The 25,499-nt window shown below is 64.8% G+C and overlaps 2 protein-coding genes across 2 annotated transcripts; one reads left to right on the forward strand and one right to left on the reverse strand.

The window, feature by feature from the left end:
- Positions 1-236: 236 nt before the first annotated feature.
- Positions 237-19,275, reverse strand: LOC148052794 (leucine-rich repeat LGI family member 4-like). Its single transcript, XM_087778540.1, has 10 exons — positions 19,223-19,275; positions 12,209-12,334; positions 10,600-10,671; positions 9,070-9,141; positions 7,993-8,064; positions 6,466-6,537; positions 3,963-4,132; positions 2,828-2,992; positions 1,216-1,724; positions 237-539 (listed from the first exon to the last, which is right to left on the reverse strand). Exons 1-10 carry the CDS (start codon positions 19,273-19,275, stop codon positions 237-239), a joined length of 1,614 nt encoding a protein of 537 aa, XP_087634666.1.
- LOC148052795 (phospholemman-like) lies at positions 16,945-24,807 on the forward strand. Its single transcript, XM_087778587.1, has 8 exons — positions 16,945-17,106; positions 21,103-21,165; positions 21,240-21,272; positions 22,318-22,392; positions 23,775-23,811; positions 24,332-24,381; positions 24,528-24,558; positions 24,673-24,807. The coding sequence occupies exons 2-7, from the start codon at positions 21,150-21,152 to the stop codon at positions 24,548-24,550; spliced, it is 234 nt and encodes a 77-aa protein (XP_087634713.1). The 5' UTR covers positions 16,945-17,106; positions 21,103-21,149; the 3' UTR covers positions 24,551-24,558; positions 24,673-24,807.
- The last annotated feature ends 692 nt before the right edge of the window (positions 24,808-25,499 follow it).

Below are 25,499 nucleotides of genomic sequence, written 5' to 3' on the forward strand. Positions count from 1 at the left end.
AGCTCCAGGATGTTTGATGTCCCTCAGGCGCCCCAGCTCCACGGTGACATCACGGCCGATGTCCCCACGTCCCTCAGGCGCCCCAGCTCCACGGTGACATCGCGGCCGATGTCCCCACGTCCCTCAGGCCCTCACCTCCATGCCGTGATGGTTGATGTCCCCGTGAAGCACCCAGCCCCGTGACGCTCGCCGTCCCTCGTGTCCCTCAGCCACCGCAACGTGACGCTGGCCGTCCCTCAAGCCCCCAGGTCCACGGTGACGTGCCGGTAGATCTGGGTGGCCCCCTTGAAGCTGGAGGCCACCAGAAAGTGCCGGTGGCCCAGGGAGAGGGGGGCGAAGGCGCGGGGCGTGGGCGTCAGCAGCTCCTGGGTGGGCTCCAGGTGGCCACCGGGACCGAGGCGGTAGACGCGGCTCGGGGCGTAGTCATTGCCCAGGATGACGTAGCGTTGGCCGGCCACCGCCAACGGTTGGAAGACCAACGAACCCCGCGCCGGTACCTGCTGCACCTCCCGGAACATGGAGCCTTCCCAACGCATCACCTGGACGCAGAGAATCATGGGAAGGGGTGGGGGGGGTGGCAAAGGTTGGGTGGTGGGCATCATGGGAAGGGCCTCCATGGACCCATGATGCCGGTGGCCCCCCCATAAACACGTGATGGTGGTAGACCCCCCCCCCAAAGACCCATGATGTTGGTGGCCCCCCATAAACACGTGATGGTGACACACCCCAACGGACATGTGATGACCTCCATGGACCCATGATGCTGGTGGTCCCCCATAAACACGTGATGGTGGTAGACCCCCAAAGACCCATGATGCTGGTGGCCCCCCATAAACACGTGATGGTGGTAGACCCCCAAAGACCCATGATGCTGGTGGCCCCCCATAAACACGTGATGGTGACACACCCCAACGGACATGTGATGACCTCCATGGACCCATGATGCTGGTGGCCCCCCATAAACACGTGATGGTGGTAGACCCCCAAAGACCCATGATGCTGGTGGCCCCCCATAAACACGTGATGGTGACACACCCCAACGGACATGTGATGACCCCCCAAGGACCCATGATGCTGGTGGCCCCCCATAAACACGTGATGGTGGTAGACCCCCCCCCCCCAAGGCCCCATAACGGTGATGAACCCCTGTGGACCCACGAGCTGCCGGCCCCCTCCCCCAAACACGTGGCCAGCCCCGCCCAGCCCCGCCCTCACCTTGGCGTCCCCCAGGAAGCGGGTCAGGCAGAGGAAGACGTGGCCGCGGAGGCGGAAGTGCTTGGCGGCGTAGACGTCGGGCACGTGGGGGATGTCGGTGTGGGGGGCGAAGGCCGCCCCGCTCCACCGGTAGACCAAGGGTCTCCGCGTGCCGCTGCAGACCACCAAGGCCGGCCGCCCCCCCAGCTCCAGGAACTCCAGGTGGGTGTCCCGGTGCCACGGTCGGAGGGCTTGGTGGGGGTAGAAGCCCCGCCCCCCCCACCGGAAGAGGGTGCTGGTGCCCCCCTTGGAGCTATCGGCCACCCCGAGGTACCAGTGACCTCCAAGACGGGCGCTGGCCACCGCGTGGGGACGGCGTAACCGACCGTTCCCCAACGCCTGCAGCCGGACGAAACGGCTACCGGGGCCACCGGCCCGGCGCCAGACGGCCGAGCCCCCACCGAGTTGGGCCACCACCACCACCAACGCCCCGCCCAGCTGCAGGGGGTGGCAGGCCACCGGTGACGAACCTGCGGGGACAAGGACATGGGTGGTGTTGGGGGAGGGGGGGTGGAGGTGACCGGGGGGGGGGGTGGGGGTGGGGACAGGGTGACGGAGACAACCCTATGGGGACAGTGGGGCTGGGGTGATGGGGACAACTCTATGGGGACATTGGGGACAGGGTGATGGGAACAACTCTTTGGGGACATCGGGGACGTTGGGGTTGGGGTGATGGTGATGACCCTATGGGGACACTGGGGACATTGAGGACATTGGGGTGATGGCGATGACCCTATGGGGACATTGGGGACATTGGGGTGATGGCGATGACCCTATGGGGTCAATGGGGACATTACGGTTGGGGTGATGATCCTGCGGGGACACTGGGGACACTGGGGACATTGGCATTGAGGTGATGGGGACAACTCTATGGGGACATCGGGGACGTTGGGGTTGAGGTGATGGCAATGACCCTATGGGGATACTGGGGTTGGGATGATGGCGATGACCCTATGGGGACGTTGGGGACGTTGGGGACATTGGGGTGATGGCAATGACCCTATGGGGACATTGGGGACGTTGGGGTTGGGGTGATGGCCATTTTTGGGGTCCCCCAGGCCATCTGGGGAGTGCCAGCATGGGGTTTGGGGTCCACAAGGGCATTTTTGGTGTCCCTCATGCCATTTTTGAGGTTCCTCAGCCCATTTTTGGTGTCCTTCATGCCATTTTTGGTGTCCCTCAGCCCATTTTTGAGGTTCCTCAGCCCATTTTTGGTGTCCCTCATGCCATTTTTGGTGTCCCTCAGCCCATTTTTGAGCTCCCTCAGCCCATTTTTGAGGTTCCTCAGCCCATTTTTGGTGTCCCTCATGCCATTTTTGAGGTCCCTCAGCCCATTTTTGAGGTCCCTCATGCCATTTTTGAGGTTCCTCAGCCCATTTTTGGTGTCCCTCATGCCATTTTTGAGGTCCCTCAGCCCATTTTTGAGGTCCCTCATGCCATTTTTGAGGTCCCTCAGTCCATTTTTGAGGTTCCTCAGCCCATTTTTGGACCCCTCCCCGACCATTTTTGGGATCCCCCAGATCTGTTAGGGGTTCCTCCTTACCAGGGTGGGTTTTGGGGTGCCAGGACTCACCGTTGATGATGGTGGGTGCCCGGAAGCGCCCGGCCAACTGGTCCCACTCCAGGAGAGCGCAGGCACCGGCGAAGGGCTGGGCCAGGGCCACCCCTGGGTGCCCCCCCAGGGCGAAGGGCTCGGCCGCCAGCGAGGAGAAGGGCAGCGACTGGAAGGGTCGCAGCTCTGCGGGGGGGACCCCCCCCACCCTGTCACCCACCTGGGTCCCCACCCCGACACCGCGTGCACACAGGGCAGGGGGCACCCAGGTGTTGGGGACCGAGGGGACCCAGGTGTCAGGGATGGGGGGCACCCAGGTGTCTGGGATGAGGGGACCCAGGACATTTGGGACCGAGGGCACCCAGGTGTTGGGGACAGGGGCACCCAGGCGTCAGGGACAGGGGCACCCAGGTGTCCAGGATGGGGGCACCCAGGTGTTGGGGACGAAGGGGACCCAGGTGTTGGGGACAGGGGCACCCAGGTGTCCAGGATGGTGGGGACCCAGGCATTTGGGACCAAGGGGACCCAGGTGTCGGGGACGGGGGCACCCAGGAGTTGGGGATGGGGGCACCCAGGTGTCCGGGATGGGGTGGACCCAGGTGTTGGGGACAGGGGCACCCAGGTGTCCAGGAAGGGGGGCACCCAGGTGTCCGGAATGGTGGGGACCCAGGCATTTGGGACCAAGGGCACCCAGGAGTTGGGGACAGGGGCACCCAGGTGTCGGGGATGGGGGCACCAAGAGTTGGGGATGGGGGCACCCAGGTGTCAGGGACCAAGGGGACCCAGGAGTTGGGGACAGGGGCACCCCGGTACCCGGGACTGGGGGGACCCAGGACGTTTGGGACCAAGGGCACCCAGGAGTTGGGGACGGGGGCACCCAGGTGTCTGGGATGGGGGGGGACCCAGGTGTTGGGGACAGGGGCACCCTGGTACCCGGGACTGGGGGGACCCAGGACGTTTGGGACCAAGGGGACCCAGGAGTTGGGGACAGGGGCACCCAGGTGTCGGGGACGGGGGCACCCAGGAGTTGGGGACAGGGGCACCCAGGTGCCCGGGACTGGGGGGACTCAGGACATTTAGGACCAAGGGCACCCAGGAGTTGGGGACGGGGGCACCCAGGTGTCGGGGCCGGGGCGCCCGGGCCCCCAGGCCGTACCGGAGACGAGGCAGTGGAGGTCGCGGGGCTGGAGCTGGGCCAGGGGGGTGCCCTGGCGCGGGGGGGGGCCCCGGCAGCGCCCCGCTTCGGCGGGGGGGGTGGCGCGGCCCAGCCAGCTCAGCAGCCAGCGCAGGCGGCAGTCGCACTGGAAGGGGTTCCCCCGCAGGTCCCTGCCCCCTCCCCTCAGCAGGGCGCCGGGACCCCGGGGCTCCCAGTACATCCCAGTACCCCCCTGTAAAGCCCTGCGCCCACCCCGGTGTCACCCATGCCCCCCATGTCCCTCTCAGGTCCCTCCCAGTACATCCCAGTGCCCCCCAGTAAAGCCCTGCACCCACCCCGGTGTCACCTACAGCTCCCATGTCCCACTCGGGTCCCTCCCAGTACATCCCAGTGCCCCCCAGTAAAGCCCTGCACCCACCCCGGTGTCACCCATGCCCCCCATGTCCCACTCGGGTCCCTCCCAGTACGTCCCAGTGCCCCCCAGTAAAGCCCTGCACCCACCCCGGTGTCACCCATGCCCCCCATGTCCCACTCTGGTCCCTCCCAGTACGTCCCAGTGCCCCCCAGTAAAGCCCTGCGCCCACCCCGGTGTCACCTACAGCTCCCATGTCCCACTCGGGTCCCTCCCAGTACATCCCAGTGCCCCCCAGTAAAGCCCTGCACCCACCCCGGTGTCACCCATGCCCCCCATGTCCCACTCGGGTCCCTCCCAGTACATCCCAGTGCCCCCCAGTAAAGCCCTGCGCCCACCCCGGTGCCACCCATGCCCCCCATGTCCCTCTCGGGTCCCTCCCAGTACGTCCCAGTGCCCACCAGTAAAGCCCTGCGCCCACCCCGGTGCCACCCATGCCCCCCATGTCCCACTCGGGTCCCTCCCAGTACATCCCAGTGCCCCCAGTAAAGCGCTGCGCCCACCCCGGTGCCACCCATGCCCCCCATGTCCCTCTCGGGTCCCTCCCAGTACATCCCAGTGCCCCCAGTAAAGCCCTGCACCCACCCCGGTGTCACCCATGCCCCCCATGTCCCTCTCGGGTCCCTCCCAGTACATCCCAGTGCCCCCCAGTAAAGCCCTGCACCCACCCCGGTGTCACCCATGCCCCCCATGTCCCACTCGGGTCCCTCCCAGTACATCCCAGTGCCCCCCAGTAAAGCCCTGCGCCCACCCCGGTGTCACCCATGCCCCCCATGTCCCTCTCAGGTCCCTCCCAGTACATCCCAGTGCCCCCCAGTAAAGCCCTGCGCCCACCCCGGTGTCACCCATGCCCCCCATGTCCCACTCTCGTCCCTCCCAGTACATCCCAGTGCCCCCCAGTAAAGCCCTGCACCCACCCTGGTGCCACCCATGCCCCCCATGTCCCTCTCGGGTCCCTCCCAGTACGTCCCAGTGCCCCCCAGTAAAGCCCTGCACCCACCCCGGTGCCACCCATGCCCCCCATGTCCCTCTCGGGTCCCTCCCAGTACGTCCCAGTGCCCCCCAGTAAAGCCCTGCACCCACCCCGGTGTCACCCATGCCCCCCATGTCCCACTCGGGTCCCTCCCAGTACGTCCCAGTGCCCCCCAGTAAAGCCCTGCGCCCACCCCGGTGTCACCCATGCCCCCCATGTCCCACTCGGGTCCCTCCCAGTACATCCCAGTGCCCCCCAGTAAAGCCCTGCGCCCACCCCGGTGTCACCCATGCCCCCCATGTCCCACTCGGGTCCCTCCCAGTACATCCCAGTGTCCCCCAGTAAAGCCCTGCGCCCACCCCGGTGTCACCTACAGCTCCCATGTCCCTCTCGGGTCCCTCCCAGTACGTCCCAGTGCCCCCCAGTAAAGCCCTGCACCCACCCCGGTGCCACCCATGCCCCCCATGTCCCACTCTGGTCCCTCCCAGTACGTCCCAGTGCCCCCCAGTAAAGCCCTGCGCCCACCCCGGTGCCACCCATGCCCCCCATGTCCCTCTCGGGTCCCTCCCAGTACATCCCAGTGCCCCCCAGTAAAGCCCTGCACCCACCCCGGTGCCACCCATGCCCCCCATGTCCCTCTCGGGTCCCTCCCAGTACGTCCCAGTGCCCCCCAGTAAAGCCCTGCACCCACCCCGGTGTCACCCATGCCCCCCATGTCCCACTCTGGTCCCTCCCAGTACGTCCCAGTGCCCGCGAGTAAAGCCCTGCGCCCACCCCGGTGCCACCCATGCCCCCCATGTCCCTCTCGGGTCCCTCCCAGTACATCCCAGTGCCCCCCAGTAAAGCCCTGCGCCCACCCCGGTGTCACCCATGCCCCCCATGTCCCTCTCGGGTCCCTCCCAGTACATCCCAGTGCCCCCAGTAAAGCGCTGCGCCCACCCCGGTGCCACCCATGCCCCCCATGTCCCTCTCGGGTCCCTCCCAGTACATCCCAGTGCCCCCCAGTAAAGCCCTGCACCCACCCTGGTGCCACCCATGCCCCCCATGTCCCTCTCGGGTCCCTCCCAGTACGTCCCAGTGCCCCCCAGTAAAGCCCCCCGCGGCCCCGTGTCACCCACAGCTGGGTCAGCGTCTCCAGCCCCTGGAAGAGGCCCCGGGGCAGCGTCTCCAGGCGGTTGTTGGCCAGGCTCCTGCGGGGTCACGGGGTCACGGGGTCATGGGGTCACGGGGTCACGGGGACATGGGGACACGGGGTCATGGGGACGTGGGGACGTGGGGTCACGGGGTCATGGGGAGGTGGGGTCACGGGGACGTGGGGACACGGGGTCACGGGGACGAGGGGACACAGGGACACAGGGTCACGGGGTCATGGGGAGGTGGGGTCATGGGGATGTGGGGTCACGGGGTCACAGGGTCACGGGGTCACAGGGTCATGGGGACATGGGGATGTGGGGACACGGGGATGTGGGGACACAGGGATACAGGGTCACGGGGTCACGGGGTCACAGGGTCATGGGGACGTGGGGACACGGGGTCACGGGGTCACGGGGACGTGGGGAGGTGGGGACGTGGGGACACGGGGTCACGGGGACGTGGGGACACTTGGCCACGGGGTCCCCAGTGTCCCCAGTGTGTCCCAGTGCCCCCGCAGTGTGTCCCAGTGCCCCCCCCAGTGCCCCCCCAGTGTGTCCCAGTGCCGTCCCAGTGCCCCCCAGTGCCCCCCCCAGTGCCCCCCCAGTGCTCCCAGTGCTCCCAGTGCTCCCAGTGCCCCGTCACTCACAGGTAGAGCAGCCCCCGCAGCGCCGTGGGGGCGATCGTCCCCAGTGTGTCCCCAGTGTGTCCCAGTGCCGTCCCAGTGTGTCCCAGTGCCTCCCCAGTGCTCCCCCAGTGCTCCCCCAGTGCTCCCAGTGCTCCCAGTGCCCCGTCACTCACAGGTAGAGCAGCCCCCGCAGCCCCCGCAGCACCGTGGGGACGATCGTCCCCAGTGTGTCCCCAGTGCCCCCCCAGTGTGTCCCAGTGCCCCCCCAGTGTGTCCCAGTGCCCCCCCCAGTGCCCCCCCAGTGCTCCCAGTGCTCCCAGTGCCCTGTCACTCACAGGTAGAGCAGCCCCCGCAGCCCCCACAGCGCCGTCGGGGCGATCATCCCCAGTGTGTCCCCAGTGTGTCCCAGTGCCATCCCAGTGTGTCCCAGTGGCCCCCCAGTGCCCCCCAGTGTGTCCCAGTGCCCCCCCAGTGCCCCCCCAGTGCTCCCAGTGCTCCCAGTGCCCCGTCACTCACAGGTAGAGCAGCCCCCGCAGCCCCCACAGCGCCGTCGGGGCGATCGTCCCCAGTGTGTCCCCAGTGTGTCCCAGTGCCATCCCAGTGTGTCCCAGTGGCCCCCCCGTGCCCCCCAGTGTGTCCCCGTGCCCCCCAGTGCCCCCCCAGTGCTCCCAGTGCTCCCAGTGCTCCCAGTGCCCCGTCACTCACAGGTAGAGCAGCCCCCGCAGCCCCCACAGCGCCGTCGGGGCGATCGTCCCCAGTGTGTCCCCAGTGTGTCCCAGTGCCATCCCAGTGTGTCCCAGTGGCCCCCCAGTGCCCCCCAGTGTGTCCCAGTGCCCCCCCAGTGCCCCCCCAGTGCTCCCAGTGCTCCCAGTGCCCCGTCACTCACAGGTAGAGCAGCCCCCGCAGCCCCCGCAGCGCCGTGGGGGCGATCGTCCCCACCTCGTTGTCCTCGATGAACCTGGGGACCCCAGTACATCCCAGTCCCTCCCCAGTTCCCCCCAGTGCCTCCCGTGCCCCGCTCCGTGTCCCTCCCAGCCCTCCCCTGGCTCCCCCAGGGGCTCCCAGTATAGCCCAGTGCTCCCCAGTGTCCCTCCCGGTGCCTCCCAGTACTTCCCAGTGGCCTCCTGTGTCCTTCCCCGTGTCCCCCAGCACCTTCCACTTCCCTCCACCGCCTCCCAGTGCCTCCCAGTAAATCCCAGTGGCCCCCAGTGGCCCTCCTAGGGTCCCCCAGCACCTTCCACTTCCCTCCACCGCCTCCCAGTGCCTCCCAGTAAATCCCAGTGGCCCCCAGTGGCCCTCCTAGGGTCCCCCAGCACCTTCCACTTCCCTCCACCGCCTCCCAGTGCCTCCCAGTAAATCCCAGTGGCCCCCAGTGGCCCTCCTAGGGTCCCCCAGCACCTTCCACTTCCCTCCACCGCCTCCCAGTGCCTCCCAGTAAATCCCAGTGGCCCCCAGTGGCCCTCCTAGGGTCCCCCAGCACCTTCCACTTCCCTCCACCGCCTCCCAGTGCCTCCCAGTAAATCCCAGTGGCCCCCAGTGGCCCTCCTAGGGTCCCCCAGCACCTTCCACTTCCCTCCACCGCCTCCCAGTGCCTCCCAGTAAATCCCAGTGGCCCCCAGTGGCCCTCCTAGGGTCCCCCAGCACCTTCCACTTCCCTCCACCACCTCCCAGTACATCCCAGTGCTTCCCAGTACATCCCAGTGCCCCTCAATGTCCTCCACAGTCCCTCCCGAGTGATTCCAAGCCCCCCCCCGGCTCCTTCCCAGTCCCCTCCCAGTGCCCCCTAGTCCCCACTAGTCCCTCCCCAGTGCCCCCCAGTCCCCCCCCAGTGCCCCCCAGTCCCCTTCCAGTGCCCCCCAGTCCCCTCCCAGTCCCTCCCCAGTGCCCCCCAGTCCCCCCCAGTGCCCCCCAGTCCCCTCCCAGTGCCCCCCAGTCCCCCCCAGTCCCTCCCAGTACTACTCACAAGTACTCCAGCAGCACCAGCCCGGCGAAGGCCCCGTCCCCGATGGTCCCCAGGCGCCCGGCAGTGACCAACCTGTGGGGACACCACCACTGCCACCCCCAGGGCCACCCCACTGCCACCCCCGGGGCCACCCTGGAGACTCTCGGGGGGCTTTGGGGACACTTCAGGGACCTTGGGGACAACCTGGGGAGCTCGGGGCCACCCTGCTGCCACTGCCAGGGACACCTGGGGACACTCGGAGGACCTGGGGGACCCGAAGGACCCCCTTGGAGCCACCTTGGGGACACCCTGGGGACACAGCGTGGGTCTCAGGGACACCACGGGGACCTTGGGGACTTCAAGAGGACCTTGGGGACACCCTTGGGGACATCTTGGGGACACTGTGGACACCGTGGGGACACCATGGGGACCTTGGGGACACACTGGGGATGGCGTGGACACCTTGGGGACACTGTGGACACCGTGGGGACACCATGGGGACCTCAGGGACATATTGGGATGGCATGGGGACCCTGGGGACACCACGGGGACCTTGGGGACACCATGGGACTGGCGTTGGGACCTTGGGGACACCATGGGGACCTTGGGGACACTGTGGGGACACCACGGAGACCTTGGGGACACCATGGGGCTGGCGTAGGGACCTTGGGGACACCATGGGGACACCATGGGGACGTTGGGGACCCTGGGGACACGATGGGGACCTTGGGGACGCGTTGGGGACATGATGGGGACCTTGGGGACACCATGGGGACACTGTGGGGACCTTGGGGACACCATGGGGCTGGCATGGAGACCTTGGGGACACCACGGGGACCTTGGGGACACCATGGGGCTGGCGTGGGGACCTTGGGGACCCTGGGGACACGATGGGGACCTTAGGGACACCATGGGGCTGGCGTGGGGACGTTGGGGACCCTGGGGACCCCCTGGGGACCTTGGGGATGCATTGGGGACCTTGGGGACGCGCTGGGGACACGATGGGGACCTTGGGGACACCATGGGGACACCATGGGGACACTGTGGGACCTTGGGGACACCATGGAGCTGGCATGGAGACCTTGGGGACACCACGGGGACCTTGGGGACACCATGGGGCTGGCGTGGGGACAGCACAGGGACTTTGGAGACCCTGGGGACCCCGTGGGGACCTTGGGGACGCATTGGGGACACCATGGGGACACTGTGGGGACACAATGGGGACCCTGTGGGGACCTTGGGGACACCATGGGGCTGGCATGGAGACCTTAGGGACACCATGGAGACACCACGGGGACCTTGGGGACGCCGTGGGGACATGATGGGGACCTTGGGGACACCGTGGGGCTGGTGTGGGGACCGTGGGGACCTTGGGGACGCGTTGGGGACACCGTGGGGACCTTGGGGACACCAGGGGGATGGCGTGGGGACCTTGGGGACACCAGGGGGACACCATGGGGACACTGTGGGGACCTTGGGGACACCATGGGGACCCCCTGGGGACCTTGGGGACGCGTTGGGGACGCGTTGGGGACAGCGCGGGGCCCTTACAGCAGCTGCAGGGCCGGGGTTTCGCGGAAGCTGCCCTCGCCCAGGACGTCGATGTGCCACCGCACCAGGGACCTGCGCAAACGGGGGCAAACTGGGCCAAACTGGGCCAAACTGGGGGAAACGGGGGCCAAACTGGGCTGAACTGGGACGAGAGAGTCCTGAACTGGGCTAAACTGGGAGAAAGCAGGACCAAACTGGGCTAATCTGGGAGAAAGTAGGACCAAACTGGGCTAAACTAGGAGACGCCAGTCCTGAACTGGGCTAAACTGGGACAAACTGGGCCAAATCAGCCCTGAACTGGGCTAAACTGGGGGAAAAGAGGACTAAACTGGACCAAACTTGGTCAAAACAGTGCCTGACTGGGACAAACTGGGCCAGACCAGGGCCAAATCAGCCCTGAACTGGGCTAAACTGGAGGAAAAGAGGACTAAACTGGACCAAACTGGGCCAAACCAGTGCCCAACTGGGACAAACTGGACCAAGCTGGGCCAATCCAGTCCTGAACTGGGCTAAACTGGGAGAAACCAGGGCCAAACTGCAGCAAACCAGTATCAAACTGGGAGAAACTCGTCCAAGCCAGTCCTGAACTGGGCTAAAATGGGAGAAACCGGGACTAAACTGGGTTAAACTGGAGTAAACCTGCCCTGAACTGGGCTAAACTGGAGAAACCAGAGCCAAACCAGTATCAAACTGGGAGAAACCGGTCCCAGCCCATCCTGAACTGGGCTAAACTGGGAGGAACTGGGCCTAAACTGGGCTAAACCAGTCCTGAACTGGGCTAAACTGGGCAAAACCACCCCCCCCCCGCCCCCCCGCAAGCTCCCCACTGGTCCCAGTCCCTCCCCCCGCACTGGTTCCAGTCCCCTCCCGCGGGGGGGGCGGGGCTCCCTGGGATGACGTCAAGGGGGGGCGTGGCCTCGGGGGGTCCCATGGGGGGATTCAAGGGGGTCCCGGGGGCGTTCCCATGGGTGGGGGTCCCAGAGGGGGGTTCCCACGGGGGGGGGGGGTCCCATGGGTGGGGGGGTCGGAGGGGGGGTCCCGGGGGGTCCCATGGGTGGGGGGGGGGGTCGGAGGGGGGTCCCGGGGGGGTCCCATGGGTGGGGGGGGTCGGAGGGGGGTCCCTAAAGGGGGGGGGGGGGTTGGGGGGGTCCCATGGGTGGGGGTCCCAGAGGGGGGGTCCCATGGGTGGGGGTTCCCAAAGGGGGGGTCCCATGGGTGGGGGGGTCGGAGGGGGGTCCCTAAAGGGGGGGTCCCGGGGGGTCCCATGGGTGGGGAAGGAGGGGGGGTCCTTAAAGGGGGGGGGGGGTTGGGGGGGGTCCCATGGGTGGGGGTCCCAGAGGGGGGGTCCCATGGGTGGGGGGGTCGGAGGGGGGGTCCCTAAAGGGTGGGGGGGGGTCCCGGGGGGGTCCCATGGGTGGGGGTCCCGGGGGGGGGGGGTGGCTCGGAGGGGGGTCCCTAAAGGGGGGAGGGGGTTGGGGGAGGGGTCCCATGGGTGGGGGGGTCCCAAATTGGGGGTCCCGGGGGGGTCCCAGAGGGGGGTCCCATGGGTGGGGGGATCCCGGGGGGAGGGGGGGGGGTCCCAAGGAGTTGGGGGAGGGGCGTCACTCACAGCGTGGCCAGGCGGGGGGGCAGCCCCCGGGGCAGCCCCTCCCCCCGGCAGAAGGCGCCTTCCCGATCGCATTCGCACCCCCGGGCAGCCGCTGCCCCCCGGGGGACCCCGCCCCTCCCCCCGCCCCTCCCCCCGCCGCCACCAGCAGCACCAGTAAAAACCCGCGCCACCCCCCGCCCCCATCGGCACCCCCCCAAAATCCCCTCCCCCCCCTTGAACCCCTAAAACTCCCCCCTCCCCCCGCCCAAATCCACACAACCCCCCCCCCCCGGCTCTGACCCCCTCCCCCCCCCCAATTTACCCCCCTCAAACCGCCCCTCCCCCCTCCGGAGCTGCCCCCCCCCCCCCCCCAATACCCCCCTAAAGCTGCCCCTCCCCCCAAATCTGCCCCCCCCAACCTTCCCCCCCCCAAATCTGCCCCCTCACCTCTCCCCCCCCTAAAGCTGCCCCCCCCAAGCTGCCCCCCCCGACCCCCCCAAAATCTGGGCCCCTCCCCCCAATCGCCCCCCCCCAAATCAGCGCCCCCCCTTTGCCCCCCCCTCCCGCCTCGTCCCCGGTCTCGGCTGCGGCGCTGCCGATCGCGGCGTGGGGTGGGGTGTGGTGAGGGGGCGGGGCCGCCTTGACCACGCCCCCTTCCCAACCCCCCGCGCCTTGGCCACGCCCCCTTCGGCGCCTTGGCCACGCCCCCCCCCCGTGGACAAAGGCGGCGCTGTTGGGCCCTGGCGCGAGGCCGAGGGAGGGGCAGAGGGACTTTGTCTGGGGGGTGGGGGGGGGTACTGGGGGGACTGGGAGGGACTGGTGAGCTACTGGGGGGCACTGGGGGGGGGGTGGGGGGCTCTGGAAGGTACTGGGGGCGCACTGGGAGGCAACTGGGGGCACTGGGAGATCTTGGGAGTGGTACTGGGAGCTACTGGGAGTTACTGGGGGCGCTGGGGACTTACTGGGAGGCACTGGGAGGCAACTGGGGGCACGGGGAGTTCCTGGGAGTGGTACTGGGGGGGGTTACTGGGAGCTACTGGGAGTTACTGGGGGCGCTGGGGACTTACTGGGAGGCACTGGGAGGCAACTGGGGGCACTGGGAGTGGTACTGGAGGGGTTACTGGGAGCTACTGGGAGTTTCTGGAGGCTCTGGGACTGGGAGGCAACTGGGGGCACTGGGAGATCTTGGGAGTGATACTAGGGGGGGTTACTGGGAGCTACTGGGAGTTACTGGGGGCACTGGGAACTTACTGGGAGGCACTGGGAGGCAACTGGGGGCACGGGGAGTTCCTGGGAGTGGTACTGGGGGGGGTTACTGGGAGCTACTGGGAGTTACTGGGGGCGCTGGGGAGTTACTGGGAGGCACTGGGAGGCAACTGGGGGCACTGGGAGTTCCTGGGAGTGGTACTGCGGGGGTTACTGGGAGCTACTGGGAGTTACTGGGGGTGGTGGGGAGTTACTGGGAGGCAACTGGGGGCACGGGGAGTTCCTGGGAGTGGTACTGGGGGGGTTACTGGGAGCTACTGGGAGTTACTGGGGGTGGTGGGGAGTTACTGGGAGGCACTGGGAGGCACTGGGAGGCAACTGGGGGCACTGGGAGTGGTACTGGAGGGGTTACTGGGAGCTACTGGGAGTTTCTGGAGGCTCTGGGACTGGGAGGCAACTGGGGGCACTGGGAGATCTTGGGAGTGATACTGGGGGGGGGTTACTGGGAGCTACTGGGAGTTACTGGGGGCGCTGGGGAGTTACTGGGAGGCACTGGGAGGCAACTGGGGGCACGGGGAGTTCCTGGGAGTGGTACTGGGGGGGGTTACTGGGAGCTACTGGGAGTTACTGGGGGCGCTGGGGTGTAACTGGGGGTTACTGGGGAGGTGCAGGGTGGAACTGGGAGCTACTGGTGGCATACTGGTGGAGTCACTGGGGGCTGCAGGGAGGCACTGCCATTACTGGGGGGTGACTGGGGTTACTGGGGGATTACTGGGAGGTACTGGCGGGCACTGGGGTATAACTGGGGGGTACTGGGGAGGAGCAGGGAGGAACTGGGAGCTACTGGTGGCTTACTGGTGGGGTCACTGGGGGTTGCGGGGAAGCACTGGTGTTACTGGGGGGGCACAGGGGTTACTGGGGGGGTCAATGGTGTTACTGGTGGGCTACTGGGAGGACTGGGGTGTAACTGGGGGGTACTGGGGAGGTGCAGGGAGGAACTGGGAGCTACTGGTGGCTTACTGGTGGAGTCACTGGGGGCTGCGGGGGGGCATTGGGGTTACTGGGAGGACACTGGTGTTACTGGGCGGGTAGTGGGGAGTCACTGGGAGTTAGTGGTGAGCACTGGGGGTTACTGGGGAGGAGCAGGGAGGAACTGGGAGCTACTGGTGGCTTACTGGTGGAGTCACTGGGGGCTGCGGGGGGGCATTGGGGTTACTGGGAGGACACTGGGGTTACTGGGGGGGTAGTGGGGAGTCACTGGGAGTTAGTGGTGAGCACTGGGGGTTACTGGGGAGGAGCAGGGAGGAATTGGGAGCTACTGGGGTTACTGGGAGGACACTGGTGTTACTGGGCGGGTAGTGGGGAGTCACTGGGAGTTAGTGGTGAGCACTGGGGGTTACTGGGGAGGAGCAGGGAGGAACTGGGAGCTACTGGTGGCTTAGTGGTGGAGTCACTGGGGGCTGCGGGGGGGCATTGGGGTTACTGGGAGGACACTGGTGTTACTGGGCGGGTAGTGGGGAGTCACTGGGAGTTAGTGGTGAGCACTGGGGGTTACTGGGGAGGAGCAGGGAGGAACTGGGAGCTACTGGTGGCTTAGTGGTGGAGTCAGTGGGGGCTGCGGGGGGCATTGGGGTTACTGGGAGGACACTGGTGTTACTGGGCGGGTAGTGGGGAGTCACTGGGAGTTAGTGGTGAGCACTGGGGGTTACTGGGGAGGAGCAGGGAGGAACTGGGAGCTACTGGGGTTACTGGGAGGACACTGGTGTTACTGGGCGGGTAGTGGGGAGTCACTGGGAGTTAGTGGTGAGCACTGGGGGTTACTGGGGAGGAGCAGGGAGGAACTGGGAGCTACTGGTGGCTTAGTGGTGGAGTCACTGGGGGCTGCGGGGGGGCATTGGGGTTACTGGGAGGACACTGGTGTTACTGGGCGGGTAGTGGGGAGTCACTGGGAGTTAGTGGTGAGCACTGGGGGTTACTGGGGAGGAGCAGGGAGGAACTGGGAGCTACTGGGGTTACTGGGAGGACACTGGTGTTACTGGGCGGGTAGTGGGGAGTCACTGGGAGTTAGTGGTGAGCACTGGGGGTTACTGGGGAGGAGCAGGGAGGAACTGGGAGCTACTGGTGGCTTAGTGGTGGAGTCACTGGGGGCTGCAGGGGGGCATTCGGGTTACTGGGAGGACACTGGGGTTGCTGGGGGGGGTAGTGGGGAGTCACTGGGAGTTAGTGGTGAGCACTGGGGGTTACTGGGGAGGAGCAGGGAGGAACTGGGAGCTACTGGGGTTACTGGGAGGACACTGGTGTTACTGGGGGGGTAGTGGGGAGTCACTGGGAGTTAGTGGTGAGCACTGGGGGTTACTGGGGAGGAGCAGGGAGGAACTGGGAGCTACTGGTGGCTTACTGGTGGAGTCACTGGGGGCTGCGGGGGGGCATTGGGGTTACTGGGAGGACACTGGGGTTAGTGGGGGGGTGGTGGGGAGTCACTGGGAGTTAGTGGTGAGCACTGGGGGTTACTGGGGAGGAGCAGGGAGGAACTGGGAGCTACTGGTGGCTTAGTGGTGGAGTCACTGGGGGCTGCGGGGGGGCATTGGGGTTACTGGGAGGACACTGGGGCTACTGCGGGGGTAGGGGGGGGGCACTGGGAGGTAGTGGTGAGCACTGGGGGTTACTGGGGAGGAGCAGGGAGGAACTGGGAGCTACTGGGGTTACTGGGAGGACACTGGGGTTACTGGGGGGTAGTGGGGAGTCACTGGGAGTTAGTGGTGAGCACTGGGGGTTACTGGGGAGGAGCAGGGAGGAACTGGGAGCTACTGGTGGCTTACTGGTGGAGTCACTGGGGGCTGCAGGGGGGCATTGGGGTTACTGGGAGGACACTGGGGTTACTGGGGGGGTAGTGGGGGGTCACTGGGAGTTAGTGGTGAGCAGGGGGGGTTACGGGGGAGGAGCAGGGAGGAACTGGGAGCTACTGGTGGCTTACTGGTGGAGTCACTGGGGGCTGCAGGGGGGCATTGGGGTTACTGGGAGGACACTGGGGTTGCTGGGGGGGGGTAGTGGGGAGTCACTGGGAGTTAGTGGTGAGCACTGGGGGTTACTGGGGAGGAGCAGGGAGGAACTGGGAGCTACTGGGGTTACTGGGAGGACACTGGTGTTACTGGGCGGGTAGTGGGGAGTCACTGGGAGTTAGTGGTGAGCACTGGGGGTTACTGGGGAGGAGCAGGGAGGAACTGGGAGCTACTGGTGGCTTAGTGGTGGAGTCACTGGGGGCTGCGGGGGGGCATTGGGGTTACTGGAGGGGCATTGGGGTTACTGGGGGAGCACTGGGAGTTACTGGGGGGTTACTGGGCAGGTGCAGGGAGGAACTGGGAGTTACAGGTGGCTTACTGGTGGAGTCACTGGGGGTTGTGTGGGCGTACAGGGGTTACTGGGGGGGATAGCGGGGCGGCGGGGCGGGGGGGGGCGGTTACTGGGGTGTAACTGGGATCACTGGGGGCGGGACGGGGGCGCTGGGCGCAGCCGCGTGCCGCCCCGCTGACGCCGCCGGGTTAATTTTGGCCGAGGGTAAAAATAACCCGGGGAGGGCACCCAGCACCCGGGGGAGGGCACCCAGCACCCGGGGGGGCACCCAGCACCCGGGGGAGGGCACCCAGCACCCGGGGGGGCACCCAGCACCGGGGGCACCCAGCACCGGGGCCACCCCAGGCCTCTGCGGGACCCAGGTACGGGGGGGGGTGGGGGTGAGGGGGGGGGGGGTGGGGGCTGCACCCCAACTCTGCCCTTGGGGGACCCAAGCATGGGGGGGGGGGGGTGTTGGACCAGTTCCTTCCTGCGGCTCACCAGTAGCTCCCAGTGAGCCCCCCCATAACCTCCCCGTAACCCCAGTGCCTCCCCACAACCCCTAGTGACTCCACCAGTAAGCCACCAGTAGCTCCCAGTTCCTCCCTGCACCTCCCCACTAACTCCCAGTAGCCCCCCCAGTAACCCCAATGCCCCCCGTAACCCCAGTGCTTCCCCACAACCCCTAGTGACTCCACCAGTAAGCCACCAGTAGCTCCCAGTTCCTCCCTGCACCTCCCCACTAACTCCCAGTAGCCCCCCAGTAACCCCAATGCCCCCCCCGTAACCCCAGTGCCTCCCCACAACCCCTAGTGACTCCACCAGTAAGCCACCAGTAGCTCCCAGTCCCTCCCTGCACCTCCCCACTAACTCCCAGTAGCCCCCCCAGTAACCCCAATGCCCCCCCCCGTAACCCCAGTGCCTCCCCACAACCCCTAGTGACTCCACCAGTAAGCCACCAGTAGCTCCCAGTTCCTCCCTGCACCTCCCCACTAACTCCCAGTAGCCCCCCAGTAACCCCAATGCCCCCCCGTAACCCCAGTGCCTCCCCACAACCCCTAGTGACTCCACCAGTAAGCCACCAGTAGCTCCCAGTTCCTCCCTGCACCTCCCCACTAACTCCCAGTAGCCCCCCAGTAACCCCAATGCCCCCCCCGTAACCCCAGTGCCTCCCCACAACCCCTAGTGACTCCACCAGTAAGCCACCAGTAGCTCCCAGTTCCTCCCTGCACCTCCCCACTAACTCCCAGTAGCCCCCCAGTAACCCCAATGCCCCCCGTAACCCCAGTGCCTCCCCACAACCCCTAGTGACTCCACCAGTAAGCCACCAGTAGCTCCCAGTTCCTCCCTGCACCTCCCCACTAACTCCCAGTAGCCCCCCAGTAACCCCAATGCCCCCCCCGTAACCCCAGTGCCTCCCCACAACCCCTAGTGACTCCACCAGTAAGCCACCAGTAGCTCCCAGTTCCTCCCTGCACCTCCCCACTAACTCCCAGTAGCCCCCCCCGTAACCCCACTGCCCCCCCCGTAACCCCAGTGCCTCCCCACAACCCCTAGTGACTCCACCAGTAAGCCACCAGTAGCTCCCAGTTCCTCCCTGCACCTCCCCACTAACTCCCAGTAGCCCCCCAGTAACCCCAATGCCCCCCCCGTAACCCCAGTGCCTCCCCACAACCCCTAGTGACTCCACCAGTAAGCCACCAGTAGCTCCCAGTTCCTCCCTGCACCTCCCCACTAACTCCCAGTAGCCCCCCAGTAACCCCAATGCCCCCCCGTAACCCCAGTGCCTCCCCACAACCCCTAGTGACTCCACCAGTAAGCCACCAGTAGCTCCCAGTTCCTCCCTGCACCTCCCCACTAACTCCCAGTAGCCCCCCCAGTAACCCCAATGCCCCCCCCGTAACCCCAGTGCCTCCCCACAACCCCTAGTGACTCCACCAGTAAGCCACCAGTAGCTCCCAGTTCCTCCCTGCTCCTCCCCAGTAACCCCCAGTGCTCACCACTAACTCCCAGTGACTCCCCACTACCCCCCCAGTAACCCCAGTGTCCTCCCAGTAACCCCAATGCCCCCCCGCAGTCCCCAGTGACTCCACCAGTAAGCCACCAGTAGCTCCCAGTTCCTCCCTGCTCCTCCCCAGTAACTCCCAGTGACCCCCCTGTACCTCCCCAGTAACACTACTGTCCCCCCAGTAACCCCAGTGCCCCCCCACGACCCCCAGTGACTTCACCAGTAACCTACCAGTAGCTCCCAGTTCCTCCCCACGGCTCTCCAGTACCCCCCAGTTACCCCCCAGTGCTCCCCAGTAGCTCCCAGTGACCCCCCCCAGTAACCCCAGTGCCCCCGCGGACGCCTGGGGCCTTGGCAAGGGTGGGGGAGGGGCGTCCCCATGGGCAAACAGTGGGGGAGGGGCCAAGGTCACGTCTCCATGGCAACGGCCACTGCCCTCCCTTTGCCCAATTCTGCCCAGTTTGGCCCAGTTTGGCCCAAATTTTCCTTACTTTTGTCCAGTTTGGCCCAGTTTGGTCCAACTTTTTCCTACTTTTACCCCCATTTTGCCCAATTTCACCCATTTTGGCCCAGTTTGGCCCAAATTTCCTCACTTTTGCCCATTTTTGCCCGCTTTGGCTCAGTTTCGCCAATTTTGGCCCAATTTTGGTCCAATTTTGCCCAATTTTGGTCCAGTTTGACCCAATTTTGGCCCAATTTGACCCAATTTTGCCCAATTTTGCCCATTTTTGCCCAATTTGACCCAATTTTGGCCCAATTTGACCCAATTTTGCCCAATTTTGCCCGCTTTCACCTGATTTTCCCTACTTTTGCCCAATTTTACCCACTATTGCCCAATTTTGCCTCATTTTGGCCCTGTTTTCCCTAATTTTGGCCCAATTTTTGATATTTTGGCCCAATTTTTTTCTATTTTGGCCCAATTTTGCCTGGTTTTGTCCAAAATTGCCCAATTCTGCCTCCTTTTGCTCGCTTTTGCCTGCTTTCACCCGATTCTGCCCGATTTTGCCAAATTTTTGCCCATTTTTGCCCAATTTCACCCACTTTTGCCCACTGTGGCCCAATTTTCCCTGATTTTGGCCCAATTTTTCCAATTTTGGCCCAATTTTTTTCTATTTTGGCCCAATTTTGCCTGGTTTTGCCCAAAATTGCCCAATTTTTCTGATTTTGGCCCTTTTTTTTTGTATTTTGGCCCAATTCCACCCAATTTCACCCACTTTCACCTAATTTTGCCCCGTTTGGCTCACTTTGGCTGAATTTTCCCTAATTTTGGCTCAATTTTTCCTATTTTGGCCCAAATTTGCCTGGTTTTGCCCAAAATTGCCCTACTTTTCCGATTTTGGCCCATTTTTTTCTATTTTGGCCCAGTTTCACCCAATTTCGCCCAATTTGGCTGAATTTTGCCCAGTTTGGCTGAATTTTCCCTAATTTTGCCAAAATTTCCCTAATTTTGGCCCAAATTTGCCTGGTTTTGCCCAAAATTGCCCTATTTTTCCGATTTTGGCCCATTTTTTTTCTATTTTGGCCTAATTTTGCCTATTTTCACCCAGTTTGGCCCACTTTGGATGAATTTTCCCTAATTTTGGCCCGATTTTTCCAATTTTGGCCCAATTTTTTTCTCTTTTGGCCCAATTTCAACCAATTTCGCCCACATTGGCTGAATTTTCCCTAATTTTGCCAAAATTTCCCTAATTTTGGCCCCATTTTTCCTATTTTGGCCCAGTTTTGCCTGGTTTTGCCCCCAAATGCCCAATTTGCACGTGCGGTGCGATGTCACACCGGGGGGTGTGCACGGGTGTGATGTCACGTGAGGGGGTGCACGTGCCCGTGATGTCACCCAAGGCCTTGCACACGCCTTGCGGCGTCATGTGAGGGAGTACGCGCGCGCGTGATGTCACACGTGGGGGGCACACACACTTATGATGTCATACGAGGGGACGCGCGTGTGTGATGTCACATCGGGGCGTGCATGTGTGTGTGACGTCACACGTGTGTGTGACGTCACAGAAGCGTGTGATGTCACTTGAGGGGGCGCACACCCATGTGATGTCACACGAGGCCTCGCCCACACCTGTGATGTCACACGAGGGGACGCGCATGCACGCGTGATGTCACAGGAGAGGGTGCATCCGCGTATGACATCACGTGGCGGGGGTGCGCACGTGCGTGTGATGTCACCCGAGGGGGGGGTGCGCACACGTGTGTGATGTCACCCGAGGCCTTGCGCCTGCGTGTGATGTCACATGACGGGGGCGCACACGTCTGCGTGACGTCACCCGAGGGGCCGCGCCTGCGTGTGAGGTCACACAAGGGGGCGCGCGCCCGTGATGTCACCGCGGGGTCGCACACGCGCGCGATCTCTCTCCCCCCGCAGGGCCCGGACACGCGTGTGCGGGGGAGGGGCCCAGGGCAGCGGCTGCCATGGCCCCCGGCGCAGGTGAGGGGGGGGGGGGGGGGGTGGGGGAGGGGGGGTGCGGCCGCCTGGGCCCTGAACCTCCCCTCCCCCCACAGAGCCCCCGCAGGAGCGAGACCCCTTCCACTATGGTGAGTGGGGGCGGGGCGGGGCACGTGCGCGGGTGAACACGTGTGTGGGTGTACACGCGTGCGATTGTACACGCGTGCAGGTGTACACTCTTGCGGGTGTACACACGTGTGGGTGTACGTGTGCGATTGTACATGTGTGCAGTAGTACACGTGTGGGGGTGCACACGCGTGCGGTTGTACACGCTTGTACGTGTACACGTGTGTGGTTGTACACACTTGCGGTTGTACACATGTGTGGTTGTACACGTTTGCGGGTGTACACGCGTACGGGTGCACATGCTTGCGGTTGTACGTGTTGACTGTACATGTGCAGTAGTACACGTGTGTGGGTGTACACACGTGCGGGTGTACATATATGGTTGTACACCTGGGGGTGTACACGCATGCGGTTGTACACGCTTGCGAGTGTTCACGTGTGCGGTTGTACACGCTTGCAGGCATAGATGTGTGCGGTTGTACATGCTTGTGGGTGTTGACCTGTGTGGTTGTACACGTGTGCAGTTGTACACACGTGTGGGTGTACACACTTGCAGGTGTACATGCGGTTGTGCACACACGTGGTTGTACACCTGTGCGGTAGTACACGTGTGTGGGTGTACATGTGTGCGGTTGTCCACATGTGTGGGTGTACACATGCGATTGTAGACACTTGCATGTGTACACACGTGTGGGTGTACATGCATGCGGTTGTACACGTGTGTGGGTGTACCCAGATGCGGGTGTACCCATGTGTGGCTGTACACATGTGCGGATGTGGCTTTACACATGTGCGGGCGCACCCGAGTGCGGCTGTACCCGCGTGCGGCTGTACCCGCGCCCGGGTGTACAGGTGTGCGGGTGTACAGGCGTGGTTTTACATAGCGCAGTTGTACATGGCTGCGAGCGTACGCATGTGTGCACATGCGCGCCTGTACACGCGTGCGGTTGTATGCATGTGCGACTGCACCCAGGTGTTGTTACGCGGTTGTAGGCGGGGGGTGTGTGTGTGTGTGTGTGTGCCCACGGGTGTCCCCGTGTGGGTGACGGTGACACCCGTCCCCCCCAGACTACGACTCCCTGCGCATCGGTGGCCTCATCGTGGCCGGGGTGCTCTTCCTCCTGGGGGTCCTCCTCATCCTCAGTGAGTCGCACACAACCCCCCCACAACACCCCACAGCACCCCCAAACCCCCACAACACCCCACCAAACCCCACAACCCCCCACCAAACCCCCAATTCCCCTCCACACACCCCACAACCGCCCGCAACACCCCCACAACACCCATAACCCCCTCACAACACCACCCCAACACCCCCAAAATCCCCCTGCAACACCCTGCAACACCCCACAACACCCCACAACACCCCTACCCCCCCCAGCACCCCCGCAACACCCCCATCAACCCCCCCACAACACCCCCATCAACCCCCCCACAACACCCCCACAGCACCCTCCAACACCCCCCAACAGCCAACCCCCCCAACACAACACCCCACAACCCCCAACACCCCCAGTTCCCCCCAGAACCCCTCCAACACTCCGCACCCCCTGCAACACCCCCAACAACTCCCCTACAACACCCCACAACACCCCCAACACCACCCCAACACCCACAACCCCCCACAACCCCCCACAACAACCCCACAACACCCCCACATTCCCCACAATCCCCCACAACACCGCACTGCCCCCTACACCTCCCCAACACCCCCCAACAAGCCAAACACCCCCCTGCAACACCCCACAGCACCCCACAACCCCCCAACACCCCCCCAACAGCCAACCACCACCCCAACACAACACCCCACAACCCCCAACACCCCCAATTCCCCCCACAACCCCCATCAACACCCTAATACCCCCACAACCCCTCCAACACCCCGCAACTGCCCTGCAACACCCCCATCGACACCCCACAACCCCCCAACACCCCCACAGCAATCCACAACCCCCTCCAACAACCCCTGCAACACTCCATAACCCCCCCACAACCCCCCCAACACAACCCCCCATGACCCCCAACACCCCAATTCCCTCCACAACCCCCCCACAACCCCTCCGACACCCTGCAACCCCCCCAACACCCTCCAACACCCCCCAACACCCCCCAGCAGCCAACAACCCCCCACAACACACCACCCACAACCCCCATCAACACCCCAGTTCCCCCCACAACCCCTCCAACACCCCACAACACCCCACAACACCCCCACAACAGCCAACAACCCCCCTGAACACCCCCCAACACCCCAGTTCCCCCCACAACACCCCACAACCCCTCCAACACCCCACAACACCCCCCAGCAGCCAACAACCCCCCACAACACAACCCCCCACGACCCCCAACACTCCTAGTTCCCCCCACAACCCCCACAACCCCACATCAACACCCCAGTTCCCCCCACAACCCCCACAACACCCCACAACACCCCAGTTCCCCCCACAACACCCCACAACCCCCCAGCAGCACCCCACAACACCCCCCCATCAGCCCCCCCCATTTCACCCCTCCCTCCCCCCCAGGTCGTCGTTGCCGGTGCAAGTTTGACCAACAGCCGAAGTAACTGGGAGCACTGGGGGATACTGGGAGGGCTCTGGAGGATACTGGGAGGCACTGGGGGGGGGGGATTGGGGCCTATTGGGGGGTCAATTGGGAGGGGAATGGGGGGCACTGGGGTAACTGGGAGGGGGATTGGGGGCATTGGGTTAACTGGGGGTAACTGGGAGGGGAAAGGGGGGGAACTGGAGGGGACTGGGAGGGGAATGGGGGATACTGGGGTAACGAGGTAACTGGGAAGGGGATTGGGGGGAACTGGGGAGTAACTGGGAGGGGAATGAGGTAACTGGGAGTAACTGAGAGGGAAATAGGGGGCACTGGGGGGTAAAACTGGGAGGGGAATGGGGTAACTGGGAGTAACCGGGAGGGGAACTGGGTATTTGGGATAACTGGGAGGGGAATGGGGAGCACTGGGGGGTAAACTGGAAGGGGAATGAGGGGGCACTGGAGTAACTGGGGGGGGGCACTGGGAGCTAACTGGGGGTAACTGGGAGCTAACTGGAGGTAACTGGGCCCCCCCCAGGACGGGGGAACCCGACGAGGACGAGGGGCCCCTGCGACAGTCGATCCGCCGTGAGTCCGGGCTCCCCTGGGTGGGGGGCACCCAGACACCGGGGTGGGGGCGGGGTGGGGGGGGGGGGATGGGACCCCCCCGGGGGTCCCCCCCCCCCCCTCCCCCCTCCCCCCCCCCCCCCATTAACCCTCTCCTGTCTGGGCAGGTTTGTCCACCCGGATGAGATGAGGAGCGGGGTGAGTATGGGTGGGGGTGGGGACACCTGGGTCCCCTTTTGGGGGGGTGGGGTCCCCTGGTGGGGGAGGGGAGGGGTCCCTCCTCCATGGTGACCCCCCACCTTCCTCCTGTAGGTGCTCCTCAAGCCGGGACCCCCACCGCAGGTGGAGGGGGTTGTGTCACCCCACGGAAGGACAGACGGACGGACACCCACCCCCCAAGCTCCGCCCCCTCCCCCAATAAACGCTGCACCCCACCCCCACCCCCCACCCAGGTGTGGCTGCCTGCGCAACAGGCGGTGGGGAGGTGGTCTCCACCCCCGGGGCGGTGGTGGGACGGTGTAGGGTCGCGCCCGGGGTGGGGGGGTTGCGGTGGCCGGTGGGGGCGGTTCAAGGGTTGGAAGGGATCGCTGAGGTCATGTGGGCGTCTCCTGGGCATCCTCCACCTCACGGTTGTCCACCATCTCATGGTCGTCCTCCATCTCGTGGTCGTCTACCACCTCATGGTCACCCACCACCCCATGGTCACCCACCACCTCATGGTTGACCACCACCCATGGTCACCCACCACCCCATGGTCACCCACCACCTCATGGCTGACCACCACCCATGGTCACCCACCACCCATGGTCACCACCATCTCATGGTCACCCACCACCCCATGGTCACCCACCACCTCATGGTTGACCACCACCTCATGGTCACCCACCACCCCATGGTCACCCACCACCCCATGGTCACCCACCACCTCATGGTTGACCACCACCCATGGTCACCCACCACCCCATGGTCACCCACCACCTCACGGTCATCCACCACCTCATAGTCGTCCACCATCTCATGGTTGTCCACCATCTCATGGTCATCTACAACCTCATGGCCATTGACCCCCCCTGTGGTCACCCACCACCCATGGTCACCCACCACCTCATGGTCACCCACCACCTCATGGCTGACCACCA

The sequence above is a fragment of the Nipponia nippon genome, unplaced genomic scaffold (assembly GCF_047370975.1).
Source record: "Nipponia nippon isolate SJK-2023a ecotype South Korea unplaced genomic scaffold, ASM4737097v1 scaffold_44, whole genome shotgun sequence".
Lineage (NCBI taxonomy): Eukaryota > Metazoa > Chordata > Aves > Pelecaniformes > Threskiornithidae > Nipponia > Nipponia nippon.

Coding starts and splice junctions, on each gene's coding strand:
- LOC148052794 (XM_087778540.1), bottom strand. CDS start 19,275: ATGGGGGTAAAAGTAGGAAAAAGTTGGACCAAACTGGGCCAAACTGGA. Junction 9,142..10,599: donor ACCCCGGCCCTGCAGCTGCT/GTAAGGGCCCCG, acceptor GTGTCCCCACAG/GTTGGTCACTGCCGGGCGCC. Junction 1,725..2,827: donor GGCACCCACCATCATCAACG/GTGAGTCCTGGC, acceptor TTGTCCCCGCAG/GTTCGTCACCGGTGGCCTGC.
- LOC148052795 (XM_087778587.1), top strand. Junction 21,273..22,317: donor GCGAGACCCCTTCCACTATG/GTGAGTGGGGGC, acceptor CGTCCCCCCCAG/ACTACGACTCCCTGCGCATC. Junction 24,382..24,527: donor CCTGCGACAGTCGATCCGCC/GTGAGTCCGGGC, acceptor CTGTCTGGGCAG/GTTTGTCCACCCGGATGAGA.